The sequence below is a fragment of the Temnothorax curvispinosus genome, unplaced genomic scaffold (assembly GCF_003070985.1).
Source record: "Temnothorax curvispinosus isolate PA1 unplaced genomic scaffold, ASM307098v1 QBEX01015766.1, whole genome shotgun sequence".
Classification (NCBI taxonomy): domain Eukaryota; kingdom Metazoa; phylum Arthropoda; class Insecta; order Hymenoptera; family Formicidae; genus Temnothorax; species Temnothorax curvispinosus.
Genome location: NW_020225546.1, coordinates 276,897 through 292,514, shown reverse-complemented (window position 1 = coordinate 292,514; position 15,618 = coordinate 276,897). Strand labels below are relative to the sequence as shown.

The following is a 15,618-nucleotide window of genomic DNA, read 5'->3' as shown; positions in this document are numbered from 1 at the left end:
TGATATATATATAATTATAGGCATGAATTGCTGCTCGGTAATATTGATTATAAAGTTACAAAAGTTGACAGCAATCGTAGGCAGTAGCGGAGGATTTTTACTATTTCAAACTATTGTTTTGCAACTATTGTTATCGTTAGTTGCAGGAAAATTAAAATAGAGATAATTGCTATCTTTGAAGAATATCTCACATAACGCGCTACTAAACAGCGGTACGATCAATTATTATGGCCTTAAGATTTCTAAAGTATATGTACGTAGAAATATTACTTAGATATTCATCGAGCAGTGAGTCACGTGAGCAATTAGCGTTCTCGCAAAAAAAATCATCTCGTCTAATCTTGCATAATCCGCTGCTAACAATTCGTACTTTGCTTCCGAATGCTACTTTAAAGAACACGTTGCACAGTGTTCGTTGAACTAAAAAATTCCCATCGTAGGCATCGTGTTCTTGCGGAAAAACGCGAACGAGCATCGTTCATAGCGAAAGGATTCTTCTCCAGTATCGCGCTCCTCCTCCGAGGATCCTCGCCGAGAGACGGCCGGGAAACTTGCTCGACCAGCTGCCACTGTCGCTGCCGACGAAACCATCACACGACGTTTCCGAGAAAAGCGAGGATGCATTTCTTCCTCTTCGTGGTTACTTCGTGCGATCGCACGCGACCCTGAACTTCTTCGTTGCAAAGACTTTTGCCATTCACACGCGACGCATATGTGTACGCCGTGTTCACATCTGTCAAACGCAGATGGTATTGCGAGGGCAATCAACGACACTCGATGAACGATTTCTTTTTCTCTCCCCACCTTACAGCCCGATCGTTCTTCTAGATTAATTGTCATCGCGTTCGCGCGGAGACGCGGACTCCGGTCGACCTGTATCGAACTTTGTCTAATAACTCTTCCATCCGACAAGTCCGATTCATAATCCTCGTTCCGCTGGAATATATGCTCGTAAGAAATCCACTCGTATATTCTTCACTTTTTACTTCTTTCTCGAACGTAATCTGTCTCTTTATTCGAGAGACGTTATTTAAAAAGTGTTTTATTTGTATATCAAACGCCTCGGGTATTTCATATTTTATGTAACTTTATTAGCGACCGTGAACTTATTTCTGCCCCTCGTGAGATAATGTGGTGATGTTTAAGCGGAAAAACTGCGGTTTAGTACTTTAAATCACTCCTCCTCGTCCTCCTCGCATCTACTTCATTTGCGATCTCACTTGTTGGACACAATAGACATAATATTCTATTGTTTAATTAACGCGCAAAATGTCAATGTCCAAGATCGATAAAAACTGACGGAGTAAGAAAGAAAATAGAGAATTTATTGCACATGCTCGCTACTTTTTAATGCATGCAAGCTGAAGGCATGACGACGTCACGTTGATTACTTAATCACGTATAACCTGTCGGTATAAATATATAAATTTTGACGTTTAATGCAGATGTCGGCAAATCTCCAAATGACGGCTTTTAGCAGTTTTATTTTGCATTATATGCTTCCGATTTCATATCCTTTTCGCACGTCTCGATAAAACACATTCGACATTTATTTAAAAAAACGTGTTAATACCGCTCAATACCCACTGATTACGTACTACGATCGTAATATATTCACAAATCTGGTTTACATAATGTTACGACACGAAAGTTGTATTTATATGCTCGATATTCCAATATGTATATATGCTCCTGTTAACCTTGCGTTTTGTAAACACAGATTTTTTGAGAAAGTTCATTCGGTAATTTCTCACCTCAACGAGGACTGTCTCGTGAAAATTTAATCGCTCGACAGCAGAAGGAGATTAGTCTGCTTAGTCACGATTGTCCCTCGATACTTGACGTCGGTGGCCTTGAACTTTGAACCCTGCTTGACTTCGAGATCTTGTGTGGAAACTTAAAAGTAGACGGAGACTTATGTGCACGAGACACTTGCACAAGACAACAGTTCGGCAAGATTGAAATGAATACCAGTTTAGCAAGATTGAATTGAATTATTCCTCGAATCAATTTGACATCTTGAGACTTGAGGGGAAAAGGAGTTGGGCATCGTTTCTATAAACATCGTCTTTAAATGCATTCACATTTAATTTTAAAAGCGCGGTATTAATATAATTAATATATTAATCAATAATATTTATTACTTCAATGTATCAATGCATCCTGATGCAAACTATCTGTAACTGCATGAAAGAATATTTATAAAATGAAACTTACGTTACTGTCTTGCAGTTGCGTTATCCCGTTGTCGCAACAACGGTCACTGCCGCGTGTAATAATTACGTGCCAACGACACTCGCATATTCGGACTACAGGCCGCGCCGCACATATTAATAAATAGGATCGCGGATTTTCACCTGGAAACGGATCGACACATAGCATGGACTGCGCTCAGGTACAGGAAAATATGACCGGTGACTCATCGGCCGAAGAAAAGAGATAGTTACTGGTAGAGGTCAATTCTACCGGACACTTTTTGAAGGCTTTCATGTGGCGATCGCGTAGTCCTACTATATGTATGTCGATTTGGAAACGTGAGAAGGTGACGCACGCTTGATGGAACTCATTGTTGCAATCGCGTGTATTGATTCAATTTGACAGAAGAATTTACATTTACATTTAGATTTATTAATTTATAATATTTGATTGATTGCGGTTGCGCCGACACTGTCTCGTTTTTATAGCTTCGTGACAAAGTCTCGTTACTACTGGTCGATTATTTGACAGGCTGTTGCATCGCATAATAGATCATTATTTTTTGTTAAGCCATTGATATATTGAAAAAGGTCACGATTAATGACTTCTCCGCGTTTAATTGTTTCCACTGCGGTGTATAGAAGTGATGAACTTTAATCGCTGTCTGCAGGACAGGCGGGCCCGCTTTGATTTACAACGCGGTGTTTTTCTTCAAATGCGCATAAAAAAAAGGTATCATTAAGTCTACATGTGTCGAACGCGGCGATTGTTACGAAATGATTCGAGTTTATTCGGGCGCCGTAACCGCGACCGTAATCGCATAACTGTACACCGCACGGAACCAGTGAAAGTGCGCGTTGTTCGCGGAGTGTTAATAAACGAAGCTCTGGGCGCGGACCGGAATGCCTCTTTTTTGCACGATTTTCCGCAGAACCAGAATTTCGCTCGCGCCTCGGCGATATAAACGGCAATAACCGACTCGTGATTCATGGTCACTGAATGAAATCCAAAAGAAGTCGTATTTCGCGATAATTATACCCGACAAAAACTATGCAAATTAATTTCTATTAGCGTCATTATCATCTCGATTTGTAAAAAATCACAGTTTTGTTCCGGTCGCTTATGTAATTGCTCATTTAAAGAAGAAACGTGGCTGAGTAATACGCAATACGTTTTTATGAGCTGAATCGAATTTTGTAGGAGCTGTATGTGCCGCTGCATTAGAATTGCGTTATTAGGCTGCATCTTTTCGCTTTTGTGAAACTTTATGTGACAAAGGACGCCATATGAGGAACACTGTGTTTTAGAGAAGGCGTATAAATAATATTGTAGTACATGGGTTTCGCCTGATTAATTATATATTTGCTAAACTTTCGACGATACTATCTCGAGTCTCATCGGGAAGTGTCCTTCCTGTACGTTTGTGCTTCGTTAGCAGTAAAATATTATTTACTCACATATAATATACAAAGTGTTGAATAAATCGTGCTACAATCTTTGAAAAAGGCGATTTCTCGTAAAAGAATAAGTAAGAAATAAAAAATAAATCATTTTTTTAATTGATTCAATAATAATTCTATCGAAAAATAATTCTAGATACTCTAGATAGAATAGTAATATGCTTCCTTTTTATTTCTTCCAAGGAATGATTTCCTTACTGATTGTATTACAATTGCCTGGGTACCATGCATTTGCACGGGATGCAGACTGCATTGCAGAATATTTAAGACGGCGCACGCTTGTACTTTTGTGCACCGCCAATCGTATTACAGCCATGTAGTTCTTTGTAAGTGCAGCCGCATCCGTCTCTGCGATTACGTTAATGACATATTCCTCCACGGGATTAGCAAATCAATAATTACTACGGATCTTCGTTATCTCATGAGGGACTCATGTAATCGTATACGAATGACTGGTCGTCGTGTACGCGACTGCGAATGCTGATTAATTTGGAGGTCACGCGATTAAGAAAGAAGGAGCTATTGACAAAAATTCTTCTTGATAAAACGCGGCATTGGATTTAATTGCCTTCGTCTGCCGTGATACGTAATTTCTGTAAATTGAGCCAAATTATTGTGACTGTTCGATTGTTTTTGCATAATTATGCAGTAAGAAACCTTTGTGAAAGAGAAATAATATTTGTTAATGTTTTTTTTTTGCCTAATATAATTTCTGTTGCAACGCAAACTTATTTGAAACGTTCTATATTATTACTAATATATACATTATACATATATTCTAATAATTTTACAACAGATTCGTTTATAGACTGAAATTAGTTGCGACTAATAACCAGAAATAAATGTTATCGTATTTCTTCTGGTCTTTGCGCACACGTTGCTCTGCATTTGCAATTTCTCCCCGGAAAAAGATTGATGCAGACAGGATATTTATTTCTGATACGCATTTTATCCTTGCACGAGAACCGCCGCTCGGTTCACTACTCCATATCTCTGTAATGCATCCTGTCGTCCAGTGCAGCACGCGACAGAACAGTATACGCACTTCCGGCTGCAGCTGCATCGACAGACACGCAAATTAGTCACGCTGCTCATGTATATATGCATGTGTATTTGCGTTGAATCTCGCAGTAAAATGTAAACATTCCATTTTCGATATCGGTAGATTAATCATAAATTTTATCCCCCCACTTCCGCGAGGCACTGCTTCTGTGGCACTTTTTTTGTAACTGACACTTTTTTTGTAACGTTATTTTCTTCGAATTAACATAACAGGTTTGAACTTCAGCTGATTAAATGACGCGAACGCACGTTACAGTACGTAGATGCTAATCTTTGCAATTGCTTCGCGCAATCTTTTCTCAAGATAAAATAATTGTAATTGGGGGATAATTAAAACGGACCCTTCGTGGAACGCGGACCCTTTCCGAGAGATTCGGACGAGACCGTGAAATTCAACGGCCGTGTATTCAAAGTTTGGCAAATAGAACTAGTCGAGTTCGGGTCGTCGGGCCGTGTGTTAGATAGAACGACTGGCAGAGCGGATCTCCGGCGAAAGGACAATAGACAATTCACGGGTCTTATTGAAATATCGGATTCTTCCCGGAGTGGAACTAAGCGGCAGTGTCGATGGGACATTCGCAGGCGACTGAGGCAGTCTGAGCAGAAAAATAGCAGTAAATATAGAATTTTTGTTTTCGCAAAAATTTAAAATGTAAAATATGTATCTACATATATGTACATAAATGTACATATATGTGTAATAGTATAAATAAACTAGCACCGCGCGATAACGTCACGATAAGAAGATAAAGTACGCGTAAACAATAGATTTCGTTTCGCAATGTGAATATTGGAACATAAAATATATTTGTGCGGACGTTGCACGGACATTTAATTTTAATCGGCTGTCAGTCCGATCTCTCACTCCGTACCCTTTGCGCGACGGGGGAATTTCGGAGTGCTATTTATCTCGCGTATCTCCCCGAGCCTGAATTCCCAATGAAAGTGGATTCGCCGGTGCTACTCGCATGATTGCGCTGCTTAGTAATGGATACGTAAGACGTTGAATGCAACTCTGCAACGGTGAGAAATTTTCAGCTGTTTCTTCATGCGGCGATAAAATTTTCTGATAGGTCACCATTCACCGACAGCATTTTTCCGAGTGCACTCGGTTCAAGTGGATTCCACACATTTCGAGCACTCTTAAGACGGCAAAAGTATACGGCGTGGCTGCACGCGAACTCGCGAAACTTTCCATTGTATCGCGCGAGGTTTTCGGTGCAGTTTTACAAGCGAGATCTCGTTGGGTCGTAAACGCCTGTCGGCTATCGTCAGAAATTTTTGCGACTCTACATAACTTTTTTTAACGTAACGCTTGGATTGCATAAAAAATGTCTTAATTTGTAATATGCAAATAATTGGATGTATTTGTTAAATAGCGATAATATTTTATTACATAGCGTTCAATTATCGATTTTTCTGAGTATTGAGATACTTAATTATATTCAGATTATTATTTATCGCTTGTTATTATATAAATATTGTTTATATTATTTTATCTATTATTTTTTAATTACCTTTCTCTCTAAAGTTTCGAATAATCAATAAACCGAATAATTAATAAACTGAAATAACCGAATATATTATTATTTTTTCAAGCTTATTTACATAATCGATCCCTCGTACATAATAGGCAGTAGTTACAAGATTATCAAGATAGATTCCAAATATAAATAGATAAATTCCAAGTATGAATAGATCCGTGAAATCCGTGAAATCGCGTGAGCAAGACGATTGTACATGTAAAGAATTTTGCAGGAATGGATAAAAAAAAGATATTTTATTAAAGGTTAATTATTCACTTTTTTCAGGATAAAATTTTAAAATCAAGTCATTTTTTCATTCATTTTACATTTAATTGCAATCAGCTTGTTTAGTCCACTAAATACCCCTCGAAATAATTTGCAGCGCTAAATATCGGCCGTTCTCCATTAAAAATGAAGATCGATCAGCTCGGGCTTCTTCTTTGGAAGAACTACATCATTCGGAAGCGACAGCCAGTAAGTTTGTCGATTTAACGAAATGTCTGTTTTCTGCTTCATCAAGTACATCTAAATCATACGAAATAATTTCAGGGAATTCTGGCCCTAATTTTTCTCTGGCCAGTAGTGGTTTTCATGATTCTCTACACGGTGCGCGACAATGTCGAGCCGGAGTATCATCCGACGTGTCAGTTTCACGCGAGGTCGATGCCACAAGACGGGCTTCTGCCTTTCGTGCAGAGTTACATATGCAGCGTCGGAAGTCCCTGCGATCCGTTATCGGAATACGAGGAGGTGCCGTCGTACAAAAACGCCACGTTAGTTTTTACGCAACGGCTATTTATACCTAATCCATTAAAATCCAGAAAAGTATAGTTCATTCTCTTTTTCTTTCTCTTTGCAATATTAGTTTAGGTCCTTTAATCGTGGAACTGCAACCGATGGTCAATAACAAGACGATTATCTCCGCTGTGGAAACACTGCCGCAGAGTATCCAGTTGTTGAAGTCAATGGCACAAATACTCACCAAGCCGGAAATCAAGGCGCTTTTTGGTACGATTATACGGCAAACGAGTTGAAATTTAACTTTGTGATATTGAATTCGATAATTAAATATCTGAATGTGTCGGATAGATAGAGGAATTCGTTTGGGCGACTTGTTCAACAATCACGAAGAAATTAAGAACTTACTTAGATCTCATATGCCGAGAGCAAGGGAGGGCTTGATTGACGGTTTGTTCGAGTCATCCGTAAAATTAATATACGTAAGTAATCACATTCGTTTAAACAGATATGCCACTAATTATAACGATACCTCTAGTAATTTCTTCTAATCTTGCATAAACATTAGCGGTACATCTGTTTCCTTAAGTTTATTTCTGCAGCGCAAAAAAAAATTAGTTTTATCAATTTTTATCCACAGTTAATTGAAACTTTCGGTTCGTCTAACATCGACGGCGTCATTTGCTCGCCGGAAAGCCTGAAGAAGTATTTGATTCTACCCAAAGAGGAGGATTTCGCGGAGATCTCGAATGTTCTTTGCAACATCGACCCGCTAGCAATCCCCGATATTTTGGAGAATCTTTCGAAACACCTGGACTTTACTGGTTTACTGGAGATGGTCGACCGCGCGATGGCGAAGTTTCGCGATTACAATTTCTTCCAGGATCTGAAACGGGCAACGGAGACCATCCTCGATTTGAAAACATCCAAGAAGTACATACCGGAGTACTTGAGGATCCGTGAATGGCTGCCAAAAATAATCTTGGTCTTTCAAAATGTAAACTTTAAGGAAATTGATCTGGATTTGTAAGTCTGTTTGCGATGTTTCGTCCCCACAAACCTATTTCTTCAAGTTTCCAATTAAATTTCTCAAAGTTATATCAAAATATCTCGAAGAATATGAACGTGACGTTCTAATTTCAGCATCAATAAAGCCCTCGTGGTTCTCGATCCCGTATTTGCATACGAACGAGATTGGCCGGTCGCTCGAAGCGGATTTTTGAAAATAAACAGACTCCTGAAGATGGTGAAAGAAGTTGTCAAAAACCGCGAAGTCAATTCCACGGATGATTTCTTCAGCGTGATGGATCGGTTGCGCGGGGCGATATCGGCTATCTCCTCGAATCCGGATAATTATGAAAATATCACGCAGATATTAGATCTGTCTTTTCAGATCATGCAGGATGGTATCAAGCTCACTAATAAACTACTGGATCGCCACGTGGATGGTTTTGAATTGTAAGTATCTTTTTTTTTTAAGGCGAACTACTAATATTCAACTGTAATATTACTTAATTTTTAATTCCTAGAGCCGCTGAAGTTTTCGATGGTCTCAGAAGCTTCTTCTCCGATAATATAGTAAATTCAGTTACATACATTGTATCATTGATGGATAATATCGTGCAAATGATCCATCATGTTGCTATCATTCACGAAGAAACTTTGAGAAGATTATACGAGATCTCTAAAAGACATCAGAATTTAGTTCAAAAGATATTGACAAATTTCCAACCTACTGTGTACAAAACGGTTATTCGGTCCTTTTCCCGATTAGATTTTGTGGAGGTTTGTCATATTTATTACACGATATGTGTCATATTCTTATTATGCTTTCCTTTAAACATTTATTTCATTGTAATTATCATTAAATCAAGCTAATAAAATTATGCTTTTCTAAACTTTTCTTATAGCGTCTCGTAAATGATGTTAAAAAAAGGAAAGTCGAAGAAGTGTTTTGCCAAGAAGGCACAATGAAAGAGATATTCGAGAATTATGTTGAGTTTCAAGACAAATCCAAAGAAATAAACGAATTAATCTGCGGCGATGACGGAAAGAAATTCATTGCCGACGTTTATGACAGTTTTGAGTTCGAGAAGTTTGGGAAAATTGTATGTACAACGATTGATTAACGATAAAATAATAACTTGAGTTTTAATTTTATAATCAAAGGAATTTACATTTTTCAGGTGACAAATACTTTATCGACCATGGTCACTATGGCATTCAAACAAGTAGTCAGGGTTGAGAATTCAAACTTAACATCCGTTGTGAGAAATGTCAAAGGATTCGTGGCTTATCTGAACGCGCGAAAAGTAAAGTACTTAAATTGGGGCATTTTTGAAATCACTGATGAATGGAAAAAAACTTTCAACGAGATGCAACATCAAGGAAGATTAGATGTGTGAGTAGAAAAAGAACAAATCAAATAGCAGATACAAGCAATATAAATTTTATTTATGTACTTGTTTAGATTGAAGCTGTGAATGTATTAAACAATACTTATAAGCAGATGTTCTTCAATTCACTCGTTTATTTAGCGCTTATATTAATTATATTTTCGTACACAATTATTTCTGAATAAAAAGTGATTTAATTTGTGCATCCAGTATCTCACAATCAATTTATTGCTTTTACTCATAAACTACGAAATATTCTAATTTGCACTAATTTGTCTTTTATGTTTATTTAGCTTGGGAATTCATCTGAGCATAGCGAAGATGCTGGGTATTCGCAGTTTATCGTACATGTCCGTCAAACCGGATCTGGAAAATATGGATATGATAGCTGAAGTAATTTTGCAAGATCTACGAAATAATCCTACCAGCTGGATCGGGGAAGTACGCCGACACGAAGCTGAGTTAATCGAATCGTTTTACCTTACCATCACGGATAAAGAAAAGGTCGGGTTCAATCTTGTCTTATTTCTCAGATTTTGTATAATATAATCGATTGTATATTCCGTTTAATTATATTCCGATTTTAAATGTCAATGCGATTTTCGTTGAAACAGGCCTTGCAGATCCTGGAGTATTCCAATTTCACGCGTACGTACTGCACGGAATTGAATCCGCCGAATTTGCTGAATTTTCCTAAGGAATCGAATAGCACGATTCTGAAGGAATTGACGTGCTATCTATCCAAAATTGTGCAAAGGAATCTGGAATTGAACGTGACCAACATCGAAATCGAGGAAGCCACTTACAGGCTGAGGGAATTTAATTGGACGGCTTTCAACGAGAAGACAATCGAGATTTACCAATACGTCGATACCCTGGTGCAGCAGGAGGATCAGCATTACGATTTGAAGAAATTGGAGGAATTGAGGGAGAACTTTAAGATTTCGTGGACGACGAACGTAACGACGAAAGATGCGTGGGAGATCAGGTAAGAAATATGTTTAATGCGCTTTAATTCGCACGCACAAATCTTGTGCTATCTTTTGCAAATTCATTGTCGCGTGTATGCCATGGGATTTGATCGCAATATATGAAAATGATCAGTAACACATTACATATGTCTGCAGCGTAGGTTTAATCTGCAAGGTCTTTAACGTGATGGAGAGTCCGTTGTTCGGAATACAGACCAAGAAAAGTTGGAAGAATATTTACGGGCTCGCGTGGGTGACCTCGGTGATTTTCGACAATATCGAGAAGATCGTGGATCAGATCCAGAATCGCGGCCACGTGGCGAGGCTCTCCGACGTTTTGCAGGAGATGCCGCAGACCGAGATACTTGTCGGCACGTTCCTAAGAAATTTATCCCCGGTCATTCTCGATATAGTCGACATGATAACTCTGAGGCCGGTGCCTCTTGTAAGTGACATTTTCCAAATTTATTTGTTTCATTAATTTTGAGCAACCACAATTGCTCCACTCTGCGAGATATATCGTGATAAATGCCCTTTGTCATTAGATATCGGCTATTGACGATTACAAAGAACGTGAAGTAATGTGGCCCTGCATTTTAAACGAAAGCGTTGGCGCTGCATTAGAACTAAGAAACGGAAGTCGGGAAGTCGTTAGAGAGATTGAAAGGATCGCTTGCAACCCAACTCTATTTATCAAAGAGTGGAGAGAGCAACCGGTAATAATGAGGGTTCGAAAAATTGTGAGTTTATACTCTATTTAATTATTTATTTATTTATCTATTCCTTTATCACAAAGAAACAGCTTTTATTGCCGATTAAAATGTATTACAAAATATAATAAAAAAAAAAAAATAATATAAAGTAACATAAATCTTGAGTTACGAATTATGTGGGAATAGTCACATTGAACACGTGTTTATTAATTTTTAGTTCGAGCATGATGAAAATGTAGATTTACCGCCATTCAACTGGACTCTGGGCTACACGAAATTTCGACGATTAGTGACAAAGTTCAGCGATTTGATAAATGACGCTAAAGATGTTGTTTTGGCGGAAGAACCGAAATTGGAGAAATACCTAACGACACTCGTGACAGAATCAGACAGCATTATGGAGGAAAGATTTCCAAGCATGCAAAATGATTGGAGGTAAAACTCATATTTTATATTACTTAATGAACGATTAGCGTGATAAAAATATCGTAACTTTAAACTTTTAATACAGTCAGAAGAGAAGCATACGAGATACCTTTTTATTTCCTTATTTTTTATTTCAGAAATACCTTGGATCATATCGACCTAGAGATCGACAAGGCAATCGCACCTTTCGGGAGTGACCTTTCTGCAAGTAAAGTTTGGAAACCATCGGTCAACGTTACTGATCGCGTTCTTATCTTTTTGAAATATGCTTCTAACGTTATTCACAAAACCGCACGTGTCGTGAGCGGTATATTGAAAAACGGTAAATGGATTTTTGAATAATAATAATTATTGTAGAAATATTAACGCTTGTGACTCTTCGACAATTGATATTATTGACTATTTTGATTTGTTTAACTTTTTGCGATTCTATTTTTTAGGCACAGGAAAAATCAGTTTATTATCCTTGTTAGGATTCGATAGTATCTCCCCTATTACTATTTTCCACGATCAGTTACCTTTCATTCTGTCGACGCTGATAAACGCGATATCCGATCCTGAAATAGACGATCGTATTGTCACAGCATTGGAAAAAAACACTACAATCACATGCTCGATGATATTCGATTGGTTTTCGGATTTTAAAGTCGGTCTAAGTGTCGAGGAGTACAGAACTTTGAAAAATTTCACTTGCGATCTCGATCCTGAGAACTTTAACGTCTACATGGATCTCTATGTGGCGGAAATAACAATCTGGGATAAACCCGCCAGCACATATCGATCTTACGTAGCTTCAATAATCGGCGATTTGTACGATCTTGCCCAAGCTATTAGCACCACAGTCAAGCACAACGTAATTATCGAGCCGCCGTTCTCGAAGAGATATTTGGACCATATGTTGCAGATGATGAAAGAGAGTCTAGAGATCGGGAGCGAAGAGAGTCCTTTGCACAAGGTAAATATGGCTGAACGATAAGTGTCATATCTTTTTATAGAAGCGAAAGTTTCAGATTTAATCGAATGATTCTCGCACAAAAATGATGCAGCAAATGACTGTCCTTTTTCAGGAATTGAAGCTAGGTCAAGGATGGTCGAATTACAGATTACTGATGGAGGGCGTGTCGGAGGTTTTGATCCACATTGGCAACGCGTTGAAGAGTGCCACGATGCACGACAACAAATTGGAAACTTGGCAATTAGCAGAGAATGGCGATACGCGTCAAATGCTGAAGATTCTGGAGGCTCATCCGGAAGAGACTATCGCGTTAGTTGCCACCCTTAGCACGTTTAACGATACGACCAACGAGTTTATGCCCTTCAAGGATATCAGGAAAACTATGTGTACTCAGCATTTTAATTCCGATTATTGGTCCACGACGAACAGAACGCGCTTTCTACAGGAAGTGTGCTCGTTCGATCCTTATCAGTTGCTGAAGACCGCCACGAGCGACGAATACCACGTACGATAAAAGCAACATAATTTAAATGATTCACTTAATCTAACAACACGCTTATTAATTAGGTCTAAATCTCTCTAAAACATTTCTAATAATCCATTTATATTGTTACATGTTTTTTTTCTACAGGATCTTATCACCGGTCGGACAACTGCCTTATTGAGATCGACGCCGATAATTATGTCGTTAACAAAATTATTGGACATTGTCTCGAATTTTACCGCGGCGTCGCCAGGGGTGAGTCTCAGATCAAACATCTTCAACGCGACGACGTGGGGGAGTCTGTCCAACGAAACCTGGGCCCTGATCCTGAGGTCTGAGAAATCCTGGATCCATCAGTACCGAAACTCCGCGTGGTACAGATTCAACATGACGTCATACCGTACGGATTACCTTGTCGGGGCCAGGAAACTGTTTCAGCTCCTGGACTACGTGGTCGATCTCGCGTCCGGCGGAGATATCTGGCAGAAGCTGCGTGTCATATCCGAGACCTCGAAGTACAAGTCGCTGCTAACACTCGCGGAAGATGCGCCTAATCTTTTTATCACCTTCGTCGATACCTTCGTCTCGTCCGAGAGGCTGGACGACTTCATACAGAAGTTCCTTCTCGGCCAAGTGCACCCCTGCGATATCGATCGATACCTGATCCCACCCAGCTACGTGAGGAAGAGGGGCTTGCTGACCAGTATTACGAACTTCTGTCAGGATCCGTTGCTATTCAATGGAAAAAACAACGTAATGTCCGATCGATTGAGTGATGATAGCAATAAATACTAAGTTAAATTTTAAATGTTCTTTAAATTAATTTGCAGGACAGCTCCTCTACGCCAAATATGCCTCAATCGGAAAGTGTTTACGAAGCGCAGCTGTTGCAAAAGGTGCAGAAATTTCAAACCACTTTGATTCGCGTTTCGTCAGAAGGCTTCAAGCAGCCGAAAATTCCTGCGTGGTGGACGTCATTCGAAGAAGGCACCTTAAAAGAGTTCGTCGCGCAATATAAGAGAAAGGTAGACACCAACGACAATCTTCACTCATTTATTGAACGTTTTCTATGTATATGGATTAGTAATTTGTTAAGCACAAGACTTTGTTATTTAAATTTTCCTAATAAAATACGTTTGCAGGACACGAGAACTTTGGCTTATGCGATGGTGAAGAAGTCAATATCGCTTTTAAGAAAGTTTTTGGAAACTCAACCTAACACTGCGTAAGTAAACATGTCACTAAGAAATGACAATTTATCAGTTAACAATAAAGAAAATTAACGATACATGCAATTTTACGTTTTTAGAAATTGTACGTGGTGCGTTACGCTTCCACTGGAGATTTTAAATTCTCAATTGATGCACCATAATCTCTACTCAAAATTACTTTGTAAAATGAATCGATTAAATATATCGGAAGTGCATAACATCTTGATGAATGACTTCAACTGGAATAAAACAGGCAATATGGTAAGAAATGACGATTATAAACTGCGTGGAAGAGCATTAGCATCAGTAATTAATTTGAATGAAACCCCATCAGGTCAAAGATTATAAATATCTGAATAAGAAGAAGACGCTAGACGAGTTCTTAGATACGTTCGAAACTACTTTGCATTACATCGCCGATATCCTGATCGATTTCCAAAATGAGACGTATAGTAACAGAGTGGACGAATGCTTTTACAAATTTGTCGGCGGTCCTACGTATTCTAGACCAGGGTTGTAAGTATTTTTATTCTCTTATCGTAAATTACGCGAGCGACAAATGTCGCTTACGCGCCGCGAAGTAATATACTACAATCGTCATTACGTTCAAGGTATGTTACGTTCATTCTGAGTATATTGGACATGCTGGAAAAGAACGTTTACATTCTGGACTCGGCGACCATTCACGAGGGTATCAACAACTTGACCAGATTAGCCGAGAAACACGTGCCGATTTGGAAACCGTTGCGCGACGTGGTGAAAAAGTCCGATCTCGCCGACATCGACGCCGCGCTACCGAACGCCACTATCAACGTGAACGCGATTCTAAGCGATCTGAACACGACCCTGTGCAGGACGAAAGTTGACTGCCAAAACGCGACGGTTCTGTACGATTTTCTCAGCTCGAAGAGAGCGGTCAAGGTTTTCCGATACGATCCGAAGGCGTCGAAATATCCGTCGGTATCGGACATTTCGAGCCGATTGGCTCGCAGTCTGGACGTGGATCTCATAAGTCGGCAGCTGTCTTTCTGGCGCTCAGAGGCTTCCTGGAATCTTGTCTGGCTCAAGGAGATCTTGCTTCATTTGTCCTCGATCCTCGGAGAAGGCGGAAATCTGCTGGACGTCGCTAGTAAAATAGATCTCGACGACGTCACCAGCGTTCTCGGCGTTCCCGATCTCGCCGAGGGCATCGTCAATATATTGAAGGATAAAACAATCGACAAATTATTCGACGGGTATATAAATTCATCCTCTCAAAAAAACTTCAAAATTATCCATAATTAAAAAATCTATAACACTTAACAATCTGACACTGTATATTAAAAATGTGTCTTTTCTTACAGGATGAAAGAACTTCTCGAAGATGTGGAACCGTTCATAGGCGATCACGAAATAATCGATGATTTACATTTACTAATCTCAACATTGGAATCGATGGAGATCTTTAAAAACCTGGGACTGCTGGATATGAAATGTATTG

The 15,618-nt window shown here is 39.1% G+C and overlaps 1 protein-coding gene across 8 annotated transcripts in view; it reads left to right on the top strand.

Moving 5' to 3' along the window:
* LOC112466034 (ATP-binding cassette sub-family A member 13) overlaps positions 1-15,618 on the top strand; it is a 35,403-nt gene that overhangs the window by 691 nt on the left and 19,094 nt on the right. For 2 of the 8 annotated variants that reach the window (XM_025033898.1, XM_025033901.1), the window contains exons 1-25: positions 5,544-5,741; positions 6,627-6,718; positions 6,794-7,017; positions 7,110-7,252; positions 7,334-7,464; positions 7,623-8,008; positions 8,126-8,440; positions 8,512-8,767; positions 8,893-9,090; positions 9,169-9,383; positions 9,672-9,882; positions 9,993-10,366; positions 10,506-10,794; positions 10,895-11,089; positions 11,280-11,497; positions 11,626-11,810; positions 11,929-12,443; positions 12,556-12,948; positions 13,075-13,680; positions 13,758-13,952; positions 14,070-14,152; positions 14,237-14,399; positions 14,473-14,654; positions 14,750-15,373; positions 15,482-15,612. In XM_025033898.1, coding sequence (XP_024889666.1) covers positions 5,726-5,741; positions 6,627-6,718; positions 6,794-7,017; positions 7,110-7,252; positions 7,334-7,464; positions 7,623-8,008; positions 8,126-8,440; positions 8,512-8,767; positions 8,893-9,090; positions 9,169-9,383; positions 9,672-9,882; positions 9,993-10,366; positions 10,506-10,794; positions 10,895-11,089; positions 11,280-11,497; positions 11,626-11,810; positions 11,929-12,443; positions 12,556-12,948; positions 13,075-13,680; positions 13,758-13,952; positions 14,070-14,152; positions 14,237-14,399; positions 14,473-14,654; positions 14,750-15,373; positions 15,482-15,612 — 6,340 coding nt within the window. In that variant the 5' untranslated portion in view covers positions 5,544-5,725. Of the gene's footprint in view, positions 1-4,948; positions 4,974-5,143; positions 5,333-5,541; positions 5,742-6,626; positions 6,719-6,793; positions 7,018-7,109; positions 7,253-7,333; positions 7,465-7,622; positions 8,009-8,125; positions 8,441-8,511; positions 8,768-8,892; positions 9,091-9,168; positions 9,384-9,671; positions 9,883-9,992; positions 10,367-10,505; positions 10,795-10,894; positions 11,090-11,279; positions 11,498-11,625; positions 11,811-11,928; positions 12,444-12,555; positions 12,949-13,074; positions 13,681-13,754; positions 13,953-14,069; positions 14,153-14,236; positions 14,400-14,472; positions 14,655-14,749; positions 15,374-15,481; positions 15,613-15,618 lie in introns of those variants that run through there. The other 6 variants (XM_025033904.1, XM_025033899.1, XM_025033897.1 and 3 more) reach the window with 6 other exon arrangements.